Source organism: Zosterops lateralis (genome assembly GCF_965231275.1).
Source record: "Zosterops lateralis genome assembly, chromosome: 8".
NCBI lineage: Eukaryota > Metazoa > Chordata > Aves > Passeriformes > Zosteropidae > Zosterops > Zosterops lateralis.
The window spans coordinates 29874219-29901793 of NC_139768.1; the positions used below are offsets into that span (position 1 = coordinate 29874219).

The 27575-nt window shown below is 41.5% G+C and overlaps 1 protein-coding gene across 1 annotated transcript in view; it reads right to left on the reverse strand.

Moving 5' to 3' along the window:
• JMJD1C (jumonji domain containing 1C) overlaps window positions 1-21971 on the reverse strand; it is a gene marked incomplete at its 5' end in the record, with an annotated part of 157877 nt that extends 135906 nt beyond the window's left edge. Inside the window, one exon of the mRNA XM_083866739.1 lies at window positions 21831-21971. Within this exon, the coding sequence (XP_083722865.1) occupies window positions 21831-21971 (141 nt within the window). The remainder of the gene's footprint in view (window positions 1-21830) is intronic.
• Window positions 21972-27575: the final 5604 nt, after the last annotated feature.

Sequence of the window (27575 nt, forward strand, 5' to 3'; positions counted from 1 at the left end):
ACACAAAGTTATGACCAACTGGCTCCAAAGTTTTGGAACATCTTCTCTTCACAAGTTGCTCTTAAGATTTTTACTAGGAAAATCTTCTAACTGAAATTACAAACTAAGCTTGTAGAACTTGTTGCTGTAACTGAAAACACAATTCCTTTTTTCTTTAGTGTCTGTTTGCAGGACAAGCTATGAATAGTCACTTCCAAAGTCTCACTGATGGCTCAATTATAGTTTATGTTGTCATTAATCTGGCACAACAATGTCGCCCATTCACTGCTCTGTGCTTCTCTGTCCCCAGGTCTGGAAAGAGATTGCTTACCAGTAAAAGCAGTAGCAAAGCTGAAGTTAATCGAAACTGAAGAGATAACAGGCAAGCAGAGAGGTAATGAAAAAGAATGTACTAGCCAAGCAGTTTTGATGACATTATTCAATCTGCAAAAAAGAAAAAAACGTGGCACAATAAAACATTTTCTGAGCTCCAGTTCAGAGTTCATTGTTGTCTTACTTGTTTCCAAAGTACATGACATGAAAATTGTGAGTTTTTTCAGCGATGTAGTGTCTCCTTAAATTATCCTTAAAACAAAACAGATCACTTTAACAGACCTTATTTTGTGAAGGAAAACAAAACAAAGAAACATAACCCAAGTTATGTAGTTATGTTATCAGTAGTCTCAAATTTTGAATTTATTTGTATTTGTGATGTACAAGTCTGAGATAAGGATTACACTGGAAATTCAGGTTTCTTCCCTGAAACAGTCTGTCCAAAGTCTTTTCTAAATTACACAAATGATTTCTCTTCTTCCTGCCCTCTCCTCCCCCCACCATCTCTTGAGAACCGCCTGAAGGCAAATATAATTGGAACCTTGCACTGGCTGCAGACATGTCATGAACAAGAATATAATCCAGGGTCATCAGCAGGCTAAAGCCAGAGCACTGCCCTCCCTGCAAGGCGATCAGTGTGATCAGTGTGGGGATGATAAACTGCCTGCAGCCCAGGCAAGCCCAGCAGACCTGACACGGGGCAGCCGCATTGTTCTCAGCAAAACCTCTCCAGAGTACCTACGAAACAGCCCTGATAGCTCTGGACTGAAAGCGATTTTACCATTCCCCCACCCCCAGTGAAGAGGAAAAAACGTAAAGTCCTAAGGATTGAGGGGGGAGGGAAGGCTGAAAGCAAGGATCTGCTTACAGAGAGTATCATTAACTATTAATAACAAAAAGGCTGCAATGCAGACAGCTTGAAATCTGGTACAGCTTACTAAATCACAACTGCATTTGAGACCATTATACTACAGTATACCAGTAATAGCTCCACAGTTCCCTTTCAGTGAGAAATTCATACATTTATATGAAGACCACACAGCACGTTTCCAGCATCACTGTACCTCTAATGCTGATAGCTGTTCGAAAATTCAAAAGGATTTATCCTAGTAAAACATTTCATTTTAAAAGTAGGTCTTTCTAAAGCAGGATGTTTTATGCCAAACAATTTACAGATGCTATTTAATAAAGCATAAGATCTGAGTGTGCAGTAACACTGGGGAGGGAGATGAAATGCACATCACACATACCTAAAAAAGTTCCTTCACTAGGAAGAAATTATGATTAAGTATCTCTGGGAAGAGCCCAGGGAAAGGCAGCCTTTTATGCCAAGACAGTGCAACTTCTCTGCACCTCACTTCAGAGAACAATTAGTAAGCAGTTCATTCTATAACTAATAAGCAAGGTACAGCAGAGATACTGACTACCAGTTGGGGCTGGGGATGGTTTGATTTGGGTTTTTTATTTTCAGTACACTGGTGGCTTAGGTGGAACCCTCTATTCGCATCTAAACAAATCAATTTAGCTAATCCTACTTTTTCCCCATGCAGACATTTCAAAGAGTATTGATGTGACCTTCCCTGGTGAAATACAGAGTCACTGCTGTTTTCCAGACTGACAGGAGGACAAAGGGCTAAAGGAAAACAGGGAAGACCATCTGCAGGGTGAAAGGTTGGATCACACTAGTGCTATTGTCAGAGCATTGGATTGGCAATGCCAGGGGTCTCAGAGCTACGAGATGAGGAAAGAGCAAATTGGGATGAAAATGTCTGTGCTGAAGCAAAGTGAGGATGCTCCAGAGAGGGGATGCAGCCATTTTAGTCCTCAAGTTCCCCTATTTTCCTCACCACGTCCTTCCTGCAGTTGGTTCACAGCACTAGGGTTGTGCAGTCCTGTGCCCCTGCTGTCACCCCACTCAGGCTCCACGGAGCAAGAAGGAGCCAAGGGGTCCAGCCCTAGTTACCTCACCAGTTACATGCTCTCCTTTCTCATCCAAGGTGGCTTTTGTAGTTTGAAATGTATTTTAGAAAAAGATTCTATTTGATCACAGCTAGTCCTGGTCTGTCAAGCCTCTCAAAGTGAAGAAAGCTGCCCATGCAAATGGGTGTTTGCATGAAGATGGAAAATAACGAGGTAAATGACCAATTAACAGAAGATTTTCTGTAAAGTTCTTAAATTCACAAATTTTTCAGATATTTACAACATGGTTTCAAAGTAACCCATATAAGAAATAGGTTGAAGATACAGAAATAAAACACGTGTAAAGAATTATAAGAGCCACACCAAGAAAAGCAGGATGGACAGCCAATCAGAGCAGTTCTACAACAAAAACTGCAGATAGCAGGAGGGTAGGCCACTTTCTAGAACAGAGGTAGATCAAGAAACGTAATAAATCTGGAGTCACAACCACATCAAAAAGATACTAAGAAGTGTTAGCTTGCTTCTTTGTGGTATTGAATTTTTTTGGTGGATTTGAATGTAGAAATTCACTATCTCTGGGAATAAAAGTAAAAATCTAAATGTAAATAAATATATATAAAAAACAAGCAAAACTCCAAACAAACCAAAAGCCCCTTCCCTCTCAGCCTGGGAAACCAGCACAGTTTACCATAATTTCTTTTTCTGGAAGTAAAACTGGCAACTTCTCAAAGTAAGATCGTACTTAAGATAGCATTGTTTTTTCCCTTACACTTGGAGCTCAGCATGCTGGTAACTGTCCCACCGAGTTTGGACCCCATCAGGAGCCCAAGGCCCCACTTTCAGAGACACTGGAGACCAGAAGACATCAACGATTTGCAGCATCTCGCCATAGTGAGAGACAGTGAATACCTGCTCCTTCAATCAAACTCTGAAGAACATCAGAGACCAAAAACAACAAAATCATTTTACCCAACATCTTCTGAGACTGAAGCTGAAGTACTGCATCTATTTCAGACATGTTTAGAAGCATGCTAAAAAAACAAAGGAGGATATAAGAGTGCTGAAAAGCTACTGAAAAGGGACAGGAAAATCCATTTAGTCCCATATAATCAAATTACTAACAAAGACAGAAAAATCTGACTCTAACTTGCAAATATTGCCAGGAAATACTTCACAGAAAAACACTAGATACTAATAGGCCACTATGACAAAGTCACAATGAGAGGTCCTTCAAAATTTTCTTTTTATTTCTTTTTATTCTCTGCCTAAAATAATGAATAAATATTTCTTATCATCATTAAAATGTCTACACAGTCAGCAGCTCCCAAGTTTTTGGCACAGATAGGTACTGAAGTTTCATAGAAACTTCTTTGGTATGTGATTCTCTTCTCCTTTGCTGTTTGTGAAGACAAAGTATATTTGCATAACCCAAACAAATCATCTGCTGAGAAGACAGTGATAATGCTGCCTGTGCTGCCAGGATCGGAGACCTTCTCTCATGACAAAAACCTAATGTTACACCAGACAGCTTTTCATTTGCAGAATGCTAATAAATTTATATCCCCAAGTAATTAATTATGCAGACTGGGAAACAGGAAGTTTCACAGCAAACATGTACGTTCAATCTTCATGAAGTTGCTTTGCCCCACGTATGAGCTCCCGTTTGGGGAAGACAGAGCCCAGATGAACTGAGGAACTCCGTTTCTTTCCAACTGGCTGCAAATGTCTTCCATGAGTTCTCACAGCTGACTGAGAACCAAGCGAAGCATACTAGCAATGGTCACTGATGCTTTGTATCTTTCAAAAAGCTTCATACTTAAACAAACGTGTCACATTATTCACTCGAAAATTCACCTAGCTGGTTTGCATTCAAAGCTTGCCTCTGGACAGCACCGGAGGATTCCAAGATCTCATGGGCTTTTCAATTTTTTCTGCTCAAGAACTAAATGTGAGAATCACAAAAGCAATAGACAATTTTGGTATCAGGTGGCAGAGCAGTGAGAGGGGAATCACAGGACTTGAAATTCACCCTGTTGTGCTTCTCAATAGGAAATTCAATAGTACTTTAACGACAATGATTAACCACCAACAAAGGACAATGGACTCACTACTCAGAACCTCCAAATCAAGCCTAAATGCCCTTTCTGGAAAATATACTTGCATTAAATGCACTTTAAAAACCCAGCTAGACAACCTATAATAAAGCTTCATCATCTCAATTATTCAAGAGATGATTATTACTAGATTACCTAAATGGATTACTTTTATTGCCAAGAATCCTAAACACTATGGATCAGAATTTTGCTGAATTTACAAGTAAATAGCCATTTCCACTGTAAGAAACCTAGATTTGCCTTTCTGTGCTAGGTTCATCAATAAGCCACAACAGGATTTACCAGCAATTGCCAATTATACAGGATCTGCAGCTGACTTGCATCTGGAGCGCAGCAGCTCATTTGCCTAAGTAAACTCAAGAGTTTTGGTACTTAACTGGCAACACATTTATTAGCTCAGAGTGTCACATTAGCAAAACCAACTCTGGAAAAAAGGTGGGCAAAGACCAGCTAAGAAAACATTTGACTCAAGTTGGTCAGAGTGATCTGTGAATGCAAACACAAGCAATACCTGAGCATTCAAACCTACAAGTTAGTGCAGCCTATGGTTTGTCAGGGTTCTCAGCCAATGCACGACAACAGGTTAAACTGTGAGGAGGACTGATGGTGAATAAACAGATGATTTAGCACAGAACATCATGAATCAGTTTACAGTTTTGTTTTACAGGGTTCTCTTCCACACGAAATACTAAGCTGGCTTCTGTCCCAACGCTTAGCAGCTACATTAGCGCCAGACAATGACTTGCCAGCACATCTAATGCCACCACAGTAAACACATTCTGTAGCACAGACATCAAAATCCTGGGATCTTGCACCTGCACTTTCTAGAATGTAACATTCCTCAGCCAATACACTACATGCCTAATGGAAGCTAAGTAGCCGCAGTAATAGTGGAGCTCATTAAAGAGACATTTACCAAGGACAGAAATATCCAGCTGCCAGAGCAAGACATCATTCAGCGAGTAACAATCTCTGCTCTCTCTGCTCTTATCCACGAAGGAAGCCTACAAAACTTACTTGGAAAAATGAGCCTAAGGACAAACTTCAATGCACACCAAAAACCATAAACTCAGTAAAGTGCCATAAACCCAGTAATTTTACTCCCTTCATGTTCCAACCAACCAACTTTTTTTTTTTTTTTTTTTTTTTTTTTTTTTTTTTTTTTTTTTTGTCTGGAGAATAACTTATTTTAGCATTTCTTTCACTCCCTCCTCCCATCTCCTCAACCCCACCACTTTTATTTCAAAGACTCAGATGATGAAAAGCACATCTAGCTTTTTACCCACCACCTACAGCAAAACATTTAATAAGGGTTTCTAGCCTTCTCTACCTGAAATTTCATTTGCCTGTACTCTAATACAATCATGCAATAATGCCCATCTTTTGAGAGCTCCTATTTTTTCTTAACACATTTGCTAAATCTAGATGACCTCCCTTCTCAGTAGCCCTTTTAACTGACAGCCTACTATATATACACATGCCATAAGCACAGGATACAAAAGCTGCAGGTTCACCAAGGTTTTGCCTGAAAAATGCACACTCTCTCCCATTATAAGGCACAAAAACTTAACCAATTCTCTGAGCAGGGAATTGAAGAAAAGTAGAAATTTGGTTTAGTTACAGAACTAAGTTTTGCTCTCACTCATAGTTCAGCACAGCTCCAGAGACCCAGATGCTGCAACATGCAATTCCTCTGACTGTGCTCTTTGACAAAACCCTGTGACCCATCATAAGTACTGTTCATCACTACTGGCTCTACCTTGTTTACTGACTGATATCTTACATTATCCTTTTGGGAACTTGTAACCAAACTGATTTCCTATTTTTCTTTAAGCACAATGAGAGACAGATTGAGAAAGAAGTCTAGATAATGTCTATTTTAACATCTTGTGGTGATACTTAAGGCTATGTTATTTTTTCAGGCACACCCATTTTCAGGACTCCTACATCTCAGTCCGAGTGCTTGAATTATTACAACCCACACTTGTGAGTGGGAGCTGAAAATGTGGGGAAAAAAAAATTTAAACTCTTCTTTTACAACAGCAGTCCTGTAGGCTTAATTAAAAACAAAGCCAAAAAAAGCAAAGAAGAAAAAAACCAAAACACAAGGGATGACAGAGTCACTGGCTTAACAGCACTCAAATTCTTTGCCAAGACAGAAAATTCTTTCTGTTCCTGCCTATTTTCCCTAGACACCTCCACCTCCTCCTTCCCATTAAACTAAACCAATATGTTCACACAGTTAAGCGTTCCAATAACTTGGTCAATATAAAATATCCATAGTAGCTCCAAATCTATCAAATTAGGATAAATACTCCCTCCCAATTCAAGAAGCATAAAGTCTCAGAGAACTGCAAGCACACCAATGCTGGTTCTTCCCCTAGCAACTCCCTAAGGTTGTCCTCTTGTGGAAGAATTCAGAACTTAATTGTGAGTGCATTTAATAACAGCACAGTCCAGATTTCACCATGTTTCACCACCTCTACAGGTTAGAAATGTTAAAACAAGGGAGTGTCACAAACCCTATTTAACACCTAAAATTTTGTTAGGCAAAACTGAATGAATACAGATCAGAACATATGGAGCACTTCTGCTTTTCTTGATGCAACCCACAGAAGTGATTAGCTTGGCTTGTGACCAATTTGACATCTTGACAAATCAAGTCAGTTCCTCACAGAAAAGGATCTCAACTGTTACATGTTTAGGCAATCCAGGTTAACTTGATTATTACTCAACTCCTCTGTCACTCCCAATTATTAAAACTTCAACAATAAAGTAAAAACCAAGGGGACTTTGCTGCATCTATAACATAAAAACACAACTAGCATCACAAGTGATATATGAAAAAGTCTGCTGGCAACTCAAGTTGCCACCAGCCTCTGTCATCAAGATGTCAATGAGGGTAGGCCTACTCGATCTTCAGAAAAATATTCAAATACAGTGATTCCAAAGCCTTCAGGATTGAAAAGGTAGCATTCACACTTTGAGATCAGTATTCACTTAAACTTGCATTAGAAATACCTCGTTCCACTTACCACTTAGTCTCCCAGACCACAACTTATATGCACACGGTTCAAAAGTCACGAGTTTAATCCATTTCAAAAGTTATTTCCTGAGTTGATACCACAGAAAGAAATGTCTTAGAAATGAAAAAGACATTCTCTGTGCTGAGGGGAAGTAAGTCCAGAATGTACCTCTAATAGGAGCTGAATCAGACTGCTTAGCACAATCCTATGGTTAGGGTCACAAAACCCATTAAAACCCCCTCAGTGATACTAACATGCATCGTTTGCACCTCAATATCATGCTTAAGACAGAACTTTCAGTATTTATCCCAATACTATTTGTTTCTGTCATCTCCTTCAAGGTCCTTATCCTTATGTACCTTCAAGCCCTGCCCTAGGCTTGTATTTCAGTTATTACATCATTTTTTCCTTTGGACTTCACAGAACTCTGCTCACACACAGCACCTCACAATGCTGTTATCTAATAACCGTATAATTGTTCATAATGACAGTATCTGTCTTTTCCACATTATTTTGCCTCCTTCCTTTATTAAATGTAACTTACTGGGATTTTGGTTTCAAAGACTTCAGACTTGGCTACAAAATTCCAAATCCCACTTCTGATGCATACTCCGAACCTGTCACTGGCTACACTTGAAAAAAAAAAAAAAAAAAAAAAAAAAAAAAGGAAAATTCCATTTCAACCTGCCACCTTGGAGTTTTATCCCTGGCTATCCTTCACGTTTGACAGACAACTGAGAAACTCCAGTAGAACTACTTTGCAATACACCTCAAAAATGTCTCCTGCTCTCCTCTGTCAAAAGATTTCCCAAAGCTGAGGCTGCAGGACACAAACAATACATCCTTATAACCTCATTTCAGCTCCTTGTCATTCTGGATTTCAGACACTCTGTAGCAGTGACAATTTTAGCTCTGGGTTTGCACAGCACCTACCACAGTGAGGTCTTGGTCAAAGAGTGTCCTACAAAAGCAAACAGAGTTGCATGGATACAGAAACTGTAATCTCAGCAATTCCAAAACTGAGTCTTGGCCAAAGTTTATCATGCAATACACAGTCTATTTACACTGGAACATCTCAGTCTTACCTTCAGATAAACAAAATCACATACACAGAAGTCCATTTTTGTAGTTAACCACCCCCCAACCCATCAGATCATCTTCAGCAAATATACACCACTACTAAATCAATTTATTGCCCACAGAAGCAAAGAGCCAACAGACCTGTGTAACCATCTACCATTACCAGAGGCAACATTCATGCCTTTTATTTTAAAATGAGAAATCAGTAGTTACAGTAAGTTTGATCCTCACAATAAAAATCAAAGTTATTAATTAGCTAACTATAACTTATTTCCTGAGAGAAGGGAGGTTTTACTGGAGTCTTCCAACTGTGAGGACAGGCCAAGGTGATTATGAGAATCCTGAAGTACTCTAACCATAGAAAGATGCAATAAAGAAACATGGTCTAAGGAAAAATTAAAATACAACTCATCGTTGGGGGAGGTAGGGCATAAGAAATGCTAAACAGGACTTGGTGCTTTGGTGCTAAACAGTATGAGAGAAGATTAAAAGCAGTGTCAATAATTTTCACTCATGTATTCAGAAATCTCTGTCTAATATGCTATTTTAAGACACCTTTTCCCTGCATAACACTTTGCATTGCCAATTTTCTCATGCTGGCTACCTTGGTTTGATATTTCTAAAATTAGAAGGTAAGAAAAAACACAGAACACAGCAAGACACATGGGGATATTATTTAACAGCACTCATTTCAAAGCACATCAGCAATGCCTTCTAGTTGCAATGACTGTGATATTAAGTGTTCCATGAAAGTGTTTAAAGATTTCTTTGCAAATTACTTTTATACATTACAAGCTGTAGAAAATTTTTAATTGTTTTTTTTCCTCTAGGAAAGCATTTCCCATAATGCACATAACTTTAAGTTACAGACCACTGCAAGCTCAAACCAGTGTCACAGGCTAACCAGCCTTCAAAGTGTTAACCCATTTGGCATGACTGCTAAAACAGGGCTTCATTTTCTTCCAGATTGTTAGCAGAATCTTTTATTAGAGTAGCTGAGTAAGTACTTGCCATTTTAAATAATGTCAGCAGTGTTGGAAAACAGATAAAAGGATTACACAGAAGCAACCAATAGAGTAAAATAGACTTCAAAGCACAACCCGACAGCAGGTACTGCCCCCAGACCATCCTTACTGCTCCCCACATCACCCTTCACTAACTCCTACAAGTGCCACAGACACAAACCCCACACCCTCAGCGCTCCTCTCCCAATCAACAATGCCAATAAAGCAAAGCAGAGGAAAGGCCTGCACAGTCCATTGCACAAGGACTGCAGCAGCAATTTTCAAGTTCTGCTGCAAAGTGGATATATCCATTTTCTTATGAAATATCTCTAGTTTTTATCACCATAAAAGTCAATACTAGTAGACCAAATATTACCACACAAATTTATTACTTTCTACTATTGTTTCTAGGGGTGTGTGTCTATATACATACACATAGATATAATTTTTAAGCATGTTTCCCAGTCAAGATTTCCTTATTAAGTTTCAGCAACTGAGAAATTTCAGAGGATCTGGATGCTTCTGCCCACAAATGAATTTCTTATGAGGCTTGCAAAACCAATGACTCTCCAATCCACATACTGTACTGATGGTGAGCTGGCTGCTTGCCTAAAAGGCAGGCCTGCAGTTCCAAACCTCACGCTGCCACTGCCCAGCTGACAGGCCCAATAAAGAAAGGTATGGAATACTGATGTGGTGAAAAAAACATCTGCTATTAATTAAAAAGTAGCTTTCAGCAAAACACATATTTAAGTTAGACATCACTGTCTTTTAAGGCCCAAAGGGAAAAAAACCACCAACTTCTCCACACTGAAGAAAAAGGTTAATTCTGTAGCCTCCCTGGTTCAGACAATAAGATCACACTTGAATAGCCTGAAGGTGGATAAAGCTGCAGAAAGAGTTTGCACTTTACAAGACATCTGATAAACTAATCCCCTTCAAGGCTACCTGCCTGTTTGAGCTCTCATAACTTAAAGAATTCAACAGCAGCTTTATTTTAAATCAGCTGAAAGGGAGGCCAATCAAGCAGCACATATTCAGAGAAAATGTGTGTGTGTTAGCACAGACACACTCAGAAACACTTTTATGTGTGCCACAGGTAACCCAAACCTACCACAGGAGCCATCTCCCTCCACCACAACATGTTTAAGGGAAGCTGTTTCCAAGACCAGCTTTCCAGAAACTTTCCTAACTCTCCAAGTTATGCTGCTGTGTCATTATCCATGGTACTTAGATCACCAGCCCATAGCTGTGTATCCCAGAGACCCTGCAATCCAAGACTCAGGCCCTGTGTCCTATACAAGCAGTCCCAAGGAAGCACAGCTCATGCCTGCTATGTTACAAGCGAGTCTCCTTTTACAGGAACCAAGAGCTGACAAATAACCAGCAGATACAGCAAAGTCCTGGAAAGAGAAGTAAACAAAGCAATTAAGAACAGCCACAAAACCCCCCTCAGTTCCACAACTGACATAAGAAATACCAAACTGACAGCTTTAGGAACAAAAACTGCACATGGCCCAAGCTGTAATTAATTACACAGGAATACCAGCTTCATGTCTCTGCTCTGACCTTAAATGATCAATGCTTTTGGGATTTCCTTTTTTCCTGAGCTAGGTTTAAGTAAAGCTATCAATTCAGGTACTAAACTTAAACATTTAGATTTTCCTTATTTACAAGTTTCTTAATATTTCTTTATGCTATAGAATGAACCCAGAGCAGCCAGAAGCCTCCCAAGAAGGGAAGCTGCCTTTTGTGCAGACAGGAGGAGCCTTCCTTTTGTCAATTTACATCAAATTCCGTATGGGTTTCTGTATTCAAACCATCAGAGTCCTCTCTTCTTTCCTTGCCTCCTCTCTTGACTGACTCATACCTTCTTGTTTCTGTATGTGCCTGCCTGGTCTTTTCATAGGAAGTTCTGATTAAAGAAAGCTCAAAAACTGATAAAAAAGTTTTCAGGGGAAAAAAAGGAGAAAAAAAAGGGGAAGAAAAAAGGAAAGTTCTTTTTCTTTCTTTCCTGCCTCCAAACACCAGCCAACTCACTACTAAGATTCCCGAGGGCCATTCTGCATGTCCTTACATTGTCCTCTTCTTAACTGGAGACTACTTCCTAAAGTGCAGAACAAGACAAAATGAGACTTCTGTAAAAAAAGGAAGGAAAAACATAGACATAGACCTAATGGTTATGTCAACTGAAGCCTTAAACTCTTTCAAATACACCAGTAAACAACCCTGGAAGACGAGTTTCAGGTACCTGGAAATGGGTAGTTACCATAATACAAAACACATCTTAGAAAAGAACCTAAAAGGGTATTGAATGTAGTTCTTTTACCTCAGCCAACAAACCTAAGAACCCTCTGGAAATACAAACTTCCTCCATTTCAGAGGATCCAACTGAAGAGCCCTGTTAAGTTCTGCCATTATTCTAGCAGAAAAGTAATATATGGGCAAACTTAACACTTGTGTTCTGTGTATCACATTTGAAACTAAACCACTGCTCAGTGGTTTAGCAGTCAATTTTGCCACGTCATTGAAACATAAGCCGTACTCAAATGCATTTAAAAGTTTTTAAAAAATCTCAGGTATCAGAAAACTTACTGTCAAAAAAATTTTGACAGGTAAAAATATGCCAAGGTACACACACATCTCACTTCACCTGAAAAGGCAAGACTACAGAACTCAAAAAAAAAAACCCCAAAAAACCAACAAATTAAGCAGTATCAGCAAGCCATTTTTCTAGGCATCAACAGAAAGCCAAATCTTTTAATTTTAAATACAAAAATCTTTACAGGCATTTACCGAAGTACTACATTCAGTTTTAAAAGAAACCATCTGATGAAATTATAAAGTTAGTCAATGAATAATTTATGAAACAAAATTTTTCATTTTCTAGAGTCTTGGGCCTGACTCACTAAATTGAAATCTTGTTAAAAGCAATCAGTAACAAATGGATTAATTTCAACTCCAAACTTTTAAAGGAAAAAAATACTACAAAGTAACAAAGCACTTGAAACATTTTCTATTTATAAAAACAAATTGAACTTTCTCTAAATGAGTCAAAATGTGTTCTCTCTTTTAAAAGATCACAGAGAAGGAAGTAAGTACCCCATTACACAGGAAAGCCACCTATTTAATTGAGAAGTGATCATGACATTATCTAAAAATATTCCCGTATCACATTCTGACCTACATACAAATTTTAAAATATGATAATATTCAGAAGGTTCAGGTGTATTTAGGACAGCACACCTGAATTAACAGTTAGCAAGCCAGAAATATTTCATTTTCACCTCCACATTTTTTTTAAACCTTACTCATTGTTTAACTGCTATTACATAGTTTACCACCAAGGTTTGACCAACATCTGGGTATACTAAATGTAAATGTACCTCCTAACAGACATTTTTGTTACCAAAACTGAAAAATCAACTATATACTCCAGTGAAGAAATTAATTATAATTTTTTAAAATTTAAAACTCATTTATAATGTTACTTTATTTCCTGAAAAAAATTAACTCAACAGTATTAATATTAAATTAAATCTGTTCAGAACAACCTGCAGAAAGGGAACCATGTGAAGATTCACATCTTGGTGGAGACAGCCATTTAAGATAAGCAAACAAACTGCACTCTCTGGAATAATCTAGCTGAAAGAGACATTTATTTGGACAGGGTTGGTAGGGACTGACAGAACAGATACCTCCTTTTCTCTTGGGTTAAGAAACAGTGAAGGAAAATTGCCACATTTATAAGCTCCAAGAGACAAATATGAACTCACAGAGCAGAGCTGACTCACAGAACAAAAACCTGAGTGCTACGTAAAAGTAATGAAAAAATCATTAATGGCAAACAAGGGGTGACTGTGGACTTGTACCTCACAATGCAGGGACCAAAGCATATCTGATCCAACAGAAGGGAAACCTGAGTATGATGTACAGGTAAAGCCTGACCTTTGTCACACGATTTTGAGAAGTTCACAGAGATTCCAGAATATTTCCAACTAATTCATTTATGAGAAATCCAGGAGGGGCTACAAACCTCAAAGATCTCTGCTGGATGAAGTCCCTGAGCTCCAAATCCCTGTAACACAACACTGAGGAAGTGCAGCTATATGCCAGAATTGTAGAGGTGTGACAGCAAAGCATCACAACAGCTCTGAAGGCCACGGCACCTCATTCCATTCAGTCTTCAACTATATCAGCTTTTGCATTTTTGACTAAAACGTTGCCAACTAGACCACTGTTAGTTCCTAAATCTTTAAATCTCACCATGGGTCTATAGCCTCAAACTCATTAACCTCCCCTCTAAAAGCTGCTTGCACCATGTCTTGATTGTAAACACTTGTTCCTGTCTTTGATGAAGAACAAGGCTGGAAAACTGAAGCCTTCAAGTTATGTTGTAGGAAGAATTAGGGTGCAATAAAAAGTGCAGATTAATGACAAAGTCCAGGCTAAGACTTCAATACCATTTTCTGGTTCTCCTTCTCCAAGATTTTCTATACTGACTGAACAGTTGACATCATGTATTTTCTATTATTACCCCAACAAGTTTCTTTGTCTGCTTGACTTAGGCTTTTGGGCTGCTTTGTTTGTTTTTGAAAGGTAGTAAATTTACATTCCATGTTTCAGGAAAGAAGAGAAGCCAAGAAAAGCAAAAAAATAAGGAATTCAGCTGGAGGAATGTTTCAAAATGAACTGTCCTTACCAACATTCCTCCAAAATACAGCTTTTCCAGTCCCTCCTCACCAGACAGGGAGGACTGAAGAGATTGGACCACTTGGCAATGACTCAGCAAGTGCCCTCTTTTTCACAGAGCAATCAAATTTCAGGTTTTAAACCATCGTTTGATTGAAGAGCCCCGTTCCCTTCGCAAAAAACTACAACCACGGTGAGCCAATCTAAATATTAAGTCAGCAGTGTCTACTTGAGTTACCTGCAGGGAAGCCTGGCTGCAGTCATTTCAACATCTGCATCAGCTATAGTGCTGTTCAGAACACTCAAAAAGATCTTCGTTGATGCACAAGAATTACAGGCAATACTTTACTGAGTCATAAGAGGTTTAGACATTTTAACATAGAGATGCTTAGGTTTCCCTCAGAGCATTTAATTTCACATCCATTCTTCCAAAACTTGCTTTTGTAAGTAAGTCTTGCATCAGCAGACATCAAGTGATCATGTCATGCGCTATTGTGAACATTTATTTCTTTATTCAGCTGAAAGAAGAAATTACTCATCCTATGTGATTAAGTATCATTAATTCAACTGCAGTACAACTGAACACATCTCCTAGTTACTGCATGCAACCCTCAAGGGTACTTAAGTCAGTTTTCGCCTTCATTCAGGCCATGGCCCAGGGGCATTTCCCCTGGACACAGCTCCACCTTAAGCTGCTCCTACCCTCGGACTGAACCCATGGCACCTCCTCAGCCTCGGCACAAGTGCTTCAAGTGCCATATGGTGCATGGATCAGGAAACTGCTCAGGGTTAAAAAAAAAATTAAGCCAGCAGTGCCACCATGAGAAATGTCTGTGGAACCACAGTCTCCAAAACTTCTAAAAACGTTGCCACTGGAGGATCAAGCTCCAGATTTAATGCTCATCCCAAATCTTTTGTGCCCACGAAGCTCCAAACAGAGAACATGAATTAGCTCAAGGCCAGTTGCTCTATGTACATGAAAGTAACTTCCCCAGGAGCAAAACAAGTTGTTTCATTCCACTTAATTTTGAAATGTAGCAACAGCTGTTTTAAGTAAAATAGTAATATTTTAAAGAAGATTACTAGAAAGCAAAACACAGCAAAATCCTTGAGGCTTCTCTGGATTCCCTGCTCTTATTCTGTCTTATAACATGAAAATCCGTGGTGCACAGGTATAACATCAACCAACAATAGTAACTTTCTGGAGGCACCAATATGATGAAGCAATATTAGCATTAGTTGAGCTTAGAATTCTCCCCCAGTTTCCAAGAACAAGCTGGTTACAGGCAGGGTAGGTCTCAGTCCCCATTCGGCAGTGTGAGGAGGGAAACCCTCCCTGAGGCAACACAGGCCATCAATGCCCAGAGCTCAGCAGTGGGCAGTGACAGCATGTCACAGAGGTGTCCCTTCAGAGACTGGCTGCCAACTTCAGCTGAACTCCTCGGATTATCTGTCATTACTTTTTTCAGCAAAAGCACCAGCAGTTTACCAAGCCCAACTGAATGGGAAAGTCAAGCCTAATCCCAGCAGAGATTCAAACTCACTCTCTACAGTTCACTGATAGTAGGATTAGAAGAAGGCCGAGTTGATTTTTGGCCAAATTTTGCAAGTACCACTTGTACAATTGATTCAATTTGAAATTAAGTAACAGTTCTGCTGGTCTCCAGCAGGTTTAAAGACCCTGGAAGGTGCACAAGAAGAAAAATAGCTGCTCATTCTTTACAACTCTTTATGATGGCTATGCCATGCTTTGAGACAGCTCCAAAGACTCACACAAAGTTCAGGAAAAAGAAAAATCGGAGGTAACGTAAATGTGGAATAATACAATATTTATATACAAAACATCTAAAAGGCAAAAGCATTTTTTTTTAGTTAAGAAAATATCTGATATCTCTTCCTAAAAGCCTCCTGAGAGATTTAACTATAGGATAAAACCTTTATTTTTCCATACTTTGTTCACTGTCACTTACTTTGCAATTAGGCAGAAAATTAATTAAATGATTCGTCCCTGGCTCAGGACACCTGAACTCTCTTTGCAATCTTGACATTCAAACAAACTTTACTCAAAATCCATCAGTGCAGGTACATTTACTTATTGATCTACATCATACTCAGGTTTCTTTTAGTAAAAGAAGTGAAGAGGGAAGGGCAGAGTATGAAGCACTGAATCCTTCCATTCAATTTAACAGGAATACTCCTCTGTTGGATCTTTTTGTGAAATTACTGTGAAAGAGATATTCCTTCCTGAACTATCTCTGGAAGAAGATGAGGTGACATCCACAGACACAAGCTCAACCTTACTAGAAACACAAAAGGAAATAGGAAGTTTTCTTTACTGCTCAGCCAAGAAAAGACTGCCCAGCTGACACACACCAGATATACAAGACTCTTATCAATACTGATAGCAGAAACAGCAGAAAATTGTCTACATCCCTGTTGCATTTTGAGCTTCTCCCACTCATTTCAAACCAGATTCAAAGCACATACAAAACACATCCTAAAACATTCCTTCATTCAGAGGTGGAAGTGATGTGATAAACTCTGGCATCTCCAATAAGTGAAGTAAATAACATGACAGGATCCTCACCAACTACTTGCTCTTTACCTTTAACCCAGAGGCTAGTACAGAAACATAAAGAATTTTTAAGTTCCATTAACCACCAACAAGCTGTGCACAACTAGTCTAAAGCATATTTATTTGTTTACTTTCTACAATAATTTTACTGAAGATTTTTTCTGTTCTTCCAGTTTATGTCAAGGCTAACAAGTCAAAGCTGCAGAGCATGTACTTCTAAAATAAAGAATGAGAAAATAAATTTCATTTTTAAAACAGACCAGCTCAAATGTGTTCAAAAAATTAACACATGTACTTTATAATACTATCTGAGCAAAAGGAGAAGACAACATGCAACACTGCACTAAAAATCAATATATGGCAGAAACCAAGTGTAACCTACAGAGGTGCAATTCTGTGCCTCTATGACAAAGCCAGATCACATTCAGAAACTTTGGGAGTGCAGAAACAGGAAGATGAAAACAGCTACAATTTCTAAAAAACTAGGTAAGAGCAGCTCCACACACAGTGAAGGCAAATTTAACTTAATTTAGTGAAAACTATAATTGTATGGAGTACTTTTCTAAAATATATTTTATTTTCCAATTATCCAAAATTATTTAAATTTATTTTCATATTAACTGTAACACAGTCGTGGTAAGTTTTCATTACATTTTGCAAACTTCCATTTTACTTTTAAGTGGAGGCAAATTCAGTTAAAACAGATACACAATCTGCTGATATTCTCTTCAAATGGTTTTACCAGACTTACTGAATTTTTAACAATTCCCTGTTTGTAAATTACTAAATATGAGATACCAAAAAACTACAATTCACCAAAAGCAGTAATGTATTCTTTACACCACTATATCTTACTGACTTTATTGTCAATAAAAATCACCCAGCTCCTTCAAACTATCATTAATATTTAGGCTTTTATGAAGAGTATCTGATATGGCAATTTATTGGCACAATATATTCCCTGTGCACAATTATCAGATGTTAGTCTGCCTATCATAATGCATTAAAGACCAGCAACTCAATTTTTATCAATTTTTATTCTGTCTTCCAAACTATGTGCATCATGGCAGAAAAATTCACGCATCAATACTTACAAATTACTGAGATTTCAGTATCTTAAAATTAATGAGATTTTGTTATTAAAAGATGCACATTGTATGTTTAAAAGTTCACTTCCATTTTCTCTTTCATTACCATGTCCAAGGTCTGCAACCTGTGGCCCAGAAGGCAATTCTTATGGGACAGTAAAGACCAGGGAGATCATATGGCATGGACTCCACCTCTTTCCTCCTGGCCATTTCTTTATTTGCCCAGAGTTATCACTGTAATCAGAGCAGCACACAAGCTTTTCCAGGCAGTTAAAAGGAAGGAAAAACAGAGCTCCCAGTTTCCTCTAACAACACTTCGTGTGAAGCTGAAAAACAGTTATGAATTCTCTCAATGGCTATGCAACACATACACACACAAACACATATATGAAACGTCTGCCCTTGTTTTTATTTTTAAACAAATGCTTTGCACGCAACAGCAATGTCCAAGAAAGAAAGATCAAGAGGTCTAATTTATAAAGCTGTGACTCAGACCATGAAAACCAGAAAGAAAACTTCTGGATTAGATATTATGCACTGCTCACATTATACCTGTATGGCAGGTGTTTGCAGGATGACTAAGAAAGAGGCACAGCTTCCAAATCCTGGCATGGGGGTGTCTCATCTAATGGCAAGAGCTTTCATATTCCAGGAGACCAACAGCACTCACAATCAGTGCCAGCTGTTCTCACTGTATTCCCCACTAGTAGAGAATTAATAGGAAAGCTGAGAAAGGCAAAATTTCTATGAAGCAGTGGGAGAAAAGACTTTGATAGTGTTCTCTTTCTTTGTAAACAAATACATTATAAAAAAGATATTAGACATCAGCTATATGGCAGTCATGAAAAAGTATAAAGAAAGAGTTATTTCACATACTTTTATGGAGTAGGGGAGACCCAGCAGGAAGAAAATACTCAACAATTGATTTCTTTCCTACTTTTTCCTACCAGGACAATAATTTCAACTATGAAAATAACCATTAATTTAGCTACAAAAATACTATCATGAAAGAAATTTAGCAGCATATGAAAACTGGCCTCTTGATTTCCCTGCTCAAAGGTGTAGAGCAGCTAGTCCAGCCTTCAGGTCTGAGTTCCTGATTTAACGAGTAGTTCTGTTTGCAGCAGAACTAATGAAGCTCAGTTTCCTCCAGATTTGCTCCTATAAGCCCTGTGGCCACTTAACATTAATTACATCAGTTGCCTCTAAGCTTGCCCACATTTCCTTGAACTCCTGCACCCCGTACAACTCCCCATTTGTCCATATATTCCCAGATTCACACACTGGGGCTTGCTCTCACACTTTCATTAACGCTCAGATCTTTGTCATGCCCTTCAACCCACCTTCTCACTCCATCAGTTCTATCCCCTATCTCTGCACGGTGCTAAGACAGACAGCATTTGCTGTAGCTGGTTTGAAGCTGGGTGCATGCTGTATGGCCAGCTGGAGATCACCTCTTCCCTTCCAGGAGAACACCAAATGCCACGACCTCCTTGCCTGTATGATTTTTTGGGGAGAGGGTTCTCAGATGTCAGCTTTCACACACTAGGGGAAGGCAGTCCTTCTCAAACCTCTCCCTGCTCTTAAACTGGTTGAAATTGACCGGGGGGGGTTTCACACTTACTCAGGAAGAAAAGACACAAAGTTAATGCAAATAGCACTTGCTTCCGAAGCCAGGATTAGGAGATAACTCAGTTCCAGCCAGTTGCAATCCACATTGAAAATGCCCACTGCTGCCCTCCTCCCGTCCCGTGGTTCAGGGCACATTCTGCATTTCTCATTCATCCATCCCACTCTTGCAGGACCAGGAAAACACAAAATTGACAAAAAGTCAATTCCAACGTTTTTATACTGCACCCTGTGGGCAGCAATGAAACTGTCAACAAGAATTACTGCTTCACTAGAGTGACAGGGAACAGAAGGGTCTGGAGCTATTTACAGGGATGGCCACCTCAAAACAAAAGCCATGGAAGGATAAGAGCAGTAGTAATTCCAGCCAGGAGAGCACACACAGAACAGGGCTAACAGAAAAACATCCTTGTCTTTTGGTGGGGGCAGGGGAAGAGGAAAATCACATTAGCAAATATTGACTAACAACAACTTAATGTTAATTATAACTGCAGAAAGAGAGTCTAACCTACAGAAACTACCTGTTGCTTAAATAAACCTTTTAATTTTTTCCTCTATCCACTTTTTTGTGCTTTGGGGCCGGAGAACACGTAACACAAACCCCAAATGCTGCACTTTAGAGGGCAATGATGTTCCAGTAAAGTACTACTGCAGGACTCCAGACCTAAACATTATTTTCAAACCTTTCCCAGGCTTCCAGCCCTCACAGATGACTAGGAGTGTATCTACATAGCATAATGCAGTGCTGTGCAGCTGTCTCGAACACCACAAGGAATATGGCCACGTTAGCACTGCACTGCACCCAGGCTGGAGTGCAGCTGGAGCACCCATCCTGCCTCAGGTAGTTTGGATTGAGCCAAATGGTGCTTCACTACAACACATAAGCACACCCTTGGTCATCCTGCCTCGGAAAGCAGCTGTAATGCGACAGTTCTGCCTTAAATTACTAAAAATTGTAACGAAGGAGCATCTGAAGAGAAGAACAGGCACCAAAGTCGAGAAGAGGAGCAAGTTTTTACAATCGGCAGCATGCATCTTTCATTTAACATAACAGACACTGCCCCTGAAATGCCTTTCTCTCCTTATGTCAGCTCTGCCCCTAGAGTTTACAAATTATGGCTCTGACTTGTAAATGTTAGTAAATACCTCCTTAAACCTTACTCAATGTTTCCATAATTGTATATAGATTCTAGAGACTAGCTGGCAAGAATAACATTCAAAATAGGTTCTAAAAATAAAGCGTTCTAGACGATTCTCACATATAGCCAAAGGCTGAAAACACAAACCATTTCATAAAGAAGGGCATGAACTTGAATTACGAACTTGGATTCAAGGGCTCCTTGAATTATAGCTGGAGAATGGGAAAAAATTCTGAGCAACATAAAAAAAAAAAAAAAAAAAAAAAAAAAAAAAAAAAAAAAAAAAAACCCAAGAAAACTAACCCAGAATATAGCAAAAAAAGTAGGATCTCAAGTCCACTTTCTGCTTTTGAAACAAAGCTTGAAGTCTGGGACGAATGAAAACAAGAGTTCTTAATTCTGCGATTCACACTTCCCGAACTAAGCAATCGATAATCTCTAACGCCAGACAATTGTTTGCCTGATGAGTTTGTAAAAAAAGCAACATTCCACCCCGATCAGTCCCGGGCTGTGAACGCCTCCCCTCTGCCAGCAGCAATATGGATTGCCCAGCGCAGTCCGGTGATTCCTTTTTTCAGCCTACGTAATGCCCATTTACATAGTCGTGATATTTTTAAATGTGCTTTCAGACGCACTAAATAACACAAAACCATGGAAGCAGACAGCCGCGGAGGTAACGCGGCACTCCCGCCACTGCGGAATTCACCAACAATATAACGACCGAGTCGGGGGAGCACAATAAAACTCCATTTTACAGATTATGCATTCAGAACACCAACCCAAGGAAATCCTGGCCGTGTTTCCCCCCCGCAGCGAGAGTGTGTCCGAGCACAACAGAGCATATCCTGCCTCCTTCGCTAACCTACGCGCACATTCCTACACCCCTTAGGAAAACAGTGACAGCGGGCATGAAAGGAAGGGAAACAATGACATTCTTTTAATAACAACGTTCAGCAGCGCGCCGGACCCAGTCGGACAGTGCTACGCGGCGGCAGTTCCTGCATTCCCCCGGCTCAGCCGCATTCCCCCCGCCGCACAGGGGCAGCCCGATTGTCCCCGGTGGCCCCATCTGTCCCTCCCGGCGGCCGCGGGGCCGGGCACGGGGCGGCCGCTGACGCCCCGGAGCCGCGCCTGGCGCCGGCCGTGCCCCCGGCTCCACGTCACTGTGCCCGGCCGGGCGCGGGGCTGTGTCACGCCGGGCCCGCCGCCCCCCGCCGCAGCCCCCGGCCCGGCCCGAGCCGCGGCTCTTACCGCCAGCTCGGGGCTGTGCGAGTCCCGCTGGGACACGGCGCGGATGACCCCGGCCCGCCAGCGCCCGCTCTCCGGCGGTTCCTCGCCGCCGAGGCACAGGAACCGCTTCCCCACCAGCTCCGGCCGCGTCTCCACCGCCATGGCCGCCGCCGCGCAGGCACCGCACCAGCCGCCGAGCCCCGCCGCTCTAGGGACCGCGCATGGCGGGCGCGGGGCGGGGACGGGCGCGGGGCTCTCGGGCTCGCAGCAACCGGAGGGTCGGAGCCCCGGGGCCGCGCCGCCGCCGCCACAGCCCGACACAAACAGCGAGCGAGGGGCGGGGGCGGGCCGGGGGCGCGCGCTCCCTCCCGCCCTCACCTCCTCCCCCTCTCCCGCGCGCGCCCGCCCGCCGCGCTGCGGCCCCGACCACTCCGCCCACGCAGCCCCACTGCCATGGAGACCGACGCCGCGCGACGTCTCCCTCCGCCAGCCAGCGCGGGGCCGGCAGCCGCCGCGCCGCAAAGAGTCCGCGCCCGCCGGGCCGGCACCGGGACCCCGCCGGGGCTCGGCCCCTCGCCCCCTGCCCGGCCCCGGCCGGGACGGCACGGCCCTCGCCTACCGCCCCGGCGCCCCCCGAGGGCGGCCCCGCGGTGGTCTGACGGTGGCGGGGTACCCGCTCCCTGCCTCCGGTGCCGCGGGCGGAGGTCGGGCACGGCCTCTCCGGGGTGTTTCCCCTCGGTGGGAGAAGCGGCGGCCCGTTCTCCGCGGGCTCGCCCACACCCCACTAAGGCGCGCGTCTCCGAGAGCCCATTAATGTAATCAATGTGTGAAGGCGGGGTAGCAGGGGATAGAAGCAGGCTCTTCCCGGGGGCAGCGGGCAGTAGGACACGAAGCAACAGGCGAGGTGGTGCTGTGATGCGCTGGAAGTTCCACTAGGAGAAGAGAAAGAACTTCTTCACCGCTCGAGTCACCGGAACAGATTGTCCAGAGAGGGTGCAGAGTCTCTCTCGCAGGAGATGCTGAAGAGCTGTCTGGACACGATCCTGTACCATGTCCTCCAGGACAACCCTGCTAAGCAGAGAGGTTGGACCAGATGGCCCCTGTGGTCCCTTGGAGCCTGACCCATTCTGTGATCCTGTGATAGCCCAGGCTGGCAAGAGTATCCCAAGAGCCAGGCACCAGCATGCTGATGTCCCAGCCCTCCAGGGACTGGGAGAGCCAGGACCAGGTCTGCCAGCTGCAGCACCTTCTCCCCTAAAATCAGTTTGTTGGAGAGTTCAACAAAGGCATCCAATCCATCCACCTTTCCCTACTGCAAAGACTACGGAACCCCCTGGGAATGTAATGTCAGTTTAGTCCCTCAGAGGCTTTTGGAGACACAACACTTCAGACCTAGAAGACGCTGTTGAATTCTGTTGAATGCCAGCAAACAGTGGATATCCAAGAAGTCAGCTCAGAGACTCACAGGGGCTCCAGCTGAGAGCTTGGGCTGCAGCACCTGAGGAAGCCACGCAGCCATGGTCTGTAGCAGTTGCTATCGGTTTGTTGTTCTTTCCATGGATCCCGTAGTCATGCCGTGCTAATGCCATTTTAAGAGTTTTTCCTTCATGTTATCTGGAGGTGTAGCTTTCCTGAACTTCTGCCTGCCTTTACTGGTGTGCTTGCCCTCAAGAGAGCAGGTTAATGATCTCTCATCTAGCACTAAAAGCAAATTTGAATAGTGCATTTTTGAAAAATAAATTATGAGGTGAAAGCCATAAATCAAGAGTGCAAACTTTCCACATTCCTGTATATTTTAATGGAACAAATAACTTCTGGTACAAGAGAAGTTAATTACCAGAAAACAAACAAAAATAAAAGAAATCAATTAATCATTCACCATGACAAGTTTGTTCACAGGATTAGAATAACTTACAAGACATAACATTTATACTAGAAGCTATAGATGCCTGGCATCCCAAGGTGGAATGGATGGAGGTGCACTCTTTAGGAGCTGCAGAAGCAACCAAAGTACATTTGAGCTAAATGAGATCTTCATTTACGTTCCAAGATAATGCTACAACCAACAAAAGTGCACTGCAATCTTGCAGAAACAACAAAAATTATGCAAGTACACGGCAGTTATCCATAAAGGGTATAAGGAGAAGTTACAAAACTGATTAAATAAATATGAATCATGTCAAAAGTTCTTGTATTCATTCCTTCTTGTTTAATCAAAGAGTAATTTGAGATATTATTGAAATCTAGAATTAAATGACATGAATGTGCAACAAAACACTAAGTATACCCCAAAAAAGCCAATTTACACGATTCTAATAGACTGAACTTGTGAATTTATCACAGAATACCAAACTATGAAGAAACAAATACTTTTAATTTGTTCCAAAAATTAATATCAAGGCACTGACACTAGAATTATGTTTTATTATAGATTAGAATTCATGAAAGGCTATTGTTCAATGCAAAACCATTTTATAGTTGTTAATCACCTGAAAATATCAGTAAGATCAAGTAATATGGACATTTAGGTGGCAATTCCCACGGTTAGCTGTCAGTTCCCAGATGCCAGGTGAGATGGGCAGGACTTTGCTCTGCACCCCATGACCCCACTGAGCTGGAGCAGGAGACAGCTCAAGGGAAAGCCTTGGCATATTGCAGGGCAGCTTCACTCCCCAGCAACCCACACCTCAGCTCTTCTCTCTTTCACTTCATCATCTTGGAGTAGCTTTTTTTAACCCATAGGTGCTTTAGGAAGGCCAAAATGACTATGTTCTGGTGGATCAGCATACAAGACCCACAGGTTGCTGGACATTTCCCACCTCCAGCAATGTATTTTCTTGGCCTCTCTTCACTTATCCATTTTTTTCTTTGCTGCTTCCTTCTCTCCTTGTTTCTCTGTGAAGTGGTAGAAATTGGGAGAGCACTAAATGCTCAGGATATGGATAAATTAACTCAGAGCCTCTGTCTTCAACAAAATAAAGCCACGGTGCTGTGGCCCAAGGCCTAAAAATAGCTTAGACACTAACTTTTTAAATAGCCTGTGCCCTATCACACTCTAGTAGGATTTCTTCCTTTTTCAGAAGCCTTTGCAGGCATCAAACCAATGCATTAACTCCCCTTTCAAAGCAACACCTCCCTTATCTCTTTGATAAATATTAAGGAATATTTGAACTGAAAAGTCAAAGCACCAAAATTCACAGCATTAAAAGGATTAGGGATGTTATGAACTGATGCATCTTCTGAAGAAAGTGGTATAAGGAAGCCTCTTCTTGTAGATTACTCTGAAAAGACCAGATGAATCATCCTCTTGGAGCTCAGGAGCAACACTCAGAGCCAGATGTCCATAGGCAACAACAAAATAGAGCTGACACCTTCAGGCTAGAGAAGTCCACACACACACACACACACACACAAAAAAAAAAAAAAAAAAAAAAAAAAAAAAAAAAAAAAAAAAAAAAAAAAAAGAGGTCTAGGGTGAGCCCCGGGGAAGGAGAGCTTCTCTTGGGAAATTGGCTGTGGTCAAACTCACCTCTTACTCCCTGAAAAGCATACACATGGGTTAGGTGCAAAATCAAGATATTTATTGAGAGCTTTTTCTAACTTCCAGATGGAAATGCAGCACAGCCTGTACTAGTAGTAATTGCACCTTCTCCATACAGATAAATGCCACATTTAGAAATTATTATTTCCATTTTACAGGAAGGAAAATGGAGAAAGAAAGACAAAATGACTTATCAGTGTCACAGCTCTTAAGCGGAATTAATATTGAACTAATTCTTTCTAAAATATGTGCTATATACTTCTAAATCTATCTTTCCTCTGAATTCATAATTCCTTGGAAATTTGGAAAGTCACATTTATTGTTTTCCAGTGTTCAGCAGCAGAAAATTAAGAATCTATATTTAACAGGTTGGTTTAAGAGTTTTGTAACTTTAAAATCCATAGCCAAGAGAAAACAATTTTTTCATCAAACATCAGTTATTTCTGCTACAAAGCCAACTTTTGATTTCCAGTTGTCTTATCTTCTACAGAGAGACCATGGGCTTTCCTTAACACATCCTCCTTGAAAGCACAGTTATTTGAGTGGTGAGGCAGTCCTTGAACACTGAATGGGACATAGAATCAGTGGGACAGCATGATTCTTTGAAGACATCTATTTAATGTATGTGCAAAGGCTGCATTAAACACCTGGAGTACAAAGGTGGATGAGAGTAAAAGTTGTGGTTTGTGGCATTACCTCTCCAGCTCTGCCACTAAGGTCCTATATTGTGATTTATTCCATCTCCAACTGTCTACAGTCACTCTCCATCTGGGTCTGTCAACTGACCACTCCTAATCTTTTCCTGTGTCTTGGCTTTTGCAGTTGTAAAAAGGCTGCAAATGTGCTGCTATATTTACACTGCAGGTGAAGACAGCACCTGTGTCCAGGTATCATCCTCAGGACTTCTTTAATACCATCCCAGCTGTTGCTACAGCACACAAAAGAGGAAGGTTTAAGTTTACTGCATTTGTGAATCACTCCAACCATATCTGGAAAGAAAACATTGTTGTTCACAGGGTGCCACTCCATCAATGCTGACAACAGCAAGGAGCACTACTGAGCCTCCATGTGATGTTTCACAATCAATTTATAGCCTAGAACAGATGAATACAGCATAGTCCAATTCCAACCTTTCTTCCTGTTCCAGCTAATGAGATAGCACCAAAAAATGGTTGAACAATTTGAATAAATATAGCCTTCAGTACATTCTCTTCCTCAGAAGTTTGCTGACATCTTAAGATATCGACCTGTCCCTACACAACCCCTGGCCCCATTTCCTGCCACCCTTAACCCCTGCCTTACACTTGAGTCAGCAAACAGAACTCCTGGGTACCCCAAATCTGCTTTAAATACAGAGTCAGCCAGCTCAGCCCAATGGAGCTGCTGGGGTGGGTTCTGCTGAGACCTGGAGCTGCTGAGATGTGCTCACCCCTTGACCCTGCTCTGGGGTTGGTCACCTCTCTCCAGCTGGGGATGGTACCACCTGCAACAGCTGCCTCTGTTTTCTGCAGTAAGTGCAGCCTGAGGGTAAAGCATCATTAGACCAGCACTAGACCTCGGTGTCAAACAGTCTGTCCCACTCCTGATGGGTTACACCCTGCAGAGGTAAAATGCACAGGGTGGGGCAATAGAGATAACAAGGTTCTCAGTCTCCACCTCCCCTTGAATACTTACAGATTTAATTCCGAAGGTGAAACTGAATGGCCCTGCTTTGACCTTATCAGATGATGTCTCTATCTAAAACAACTTCTTTGAATTTGTTTGGAGGAAAATGCTCTCCGTTTCTTCAAGGCACAGATGGAGGATGCCATTTCTACTGGTTACTCAACCCAGGTGAAAGCATGAAGAGCAAGGATGATGCACAGCAGCAGTGGTGTGGCATTTTTGTGGCCATTCTGGCAATGTTAGATTTCCAATCAAGTTTCTTTCCTGTTTTTCATCTTGCTGTTGATGCCAGCTTGAGGCTTGGTATCCCTTAAGAATCAGACTGAGCTTGAGGCTTATCAGTCAGCCCATAACAGCTCTCCCACAACATGTAATGCCCAGAAGACAGCACAAGAACTGAGAACAAATTTTTATTTAATTGAGGGGATCCAGCTACAGAACAAAACACCAGAAGAGATGGAGCTTACTCAGGGCCTGAGCAGCCCCTGCAGTGCTGATGGTCTTCCAGAAAGGGCTCGCCTTACCTTAGGCTGTGCCCAGCTACAATGCTCCTTTCTCCT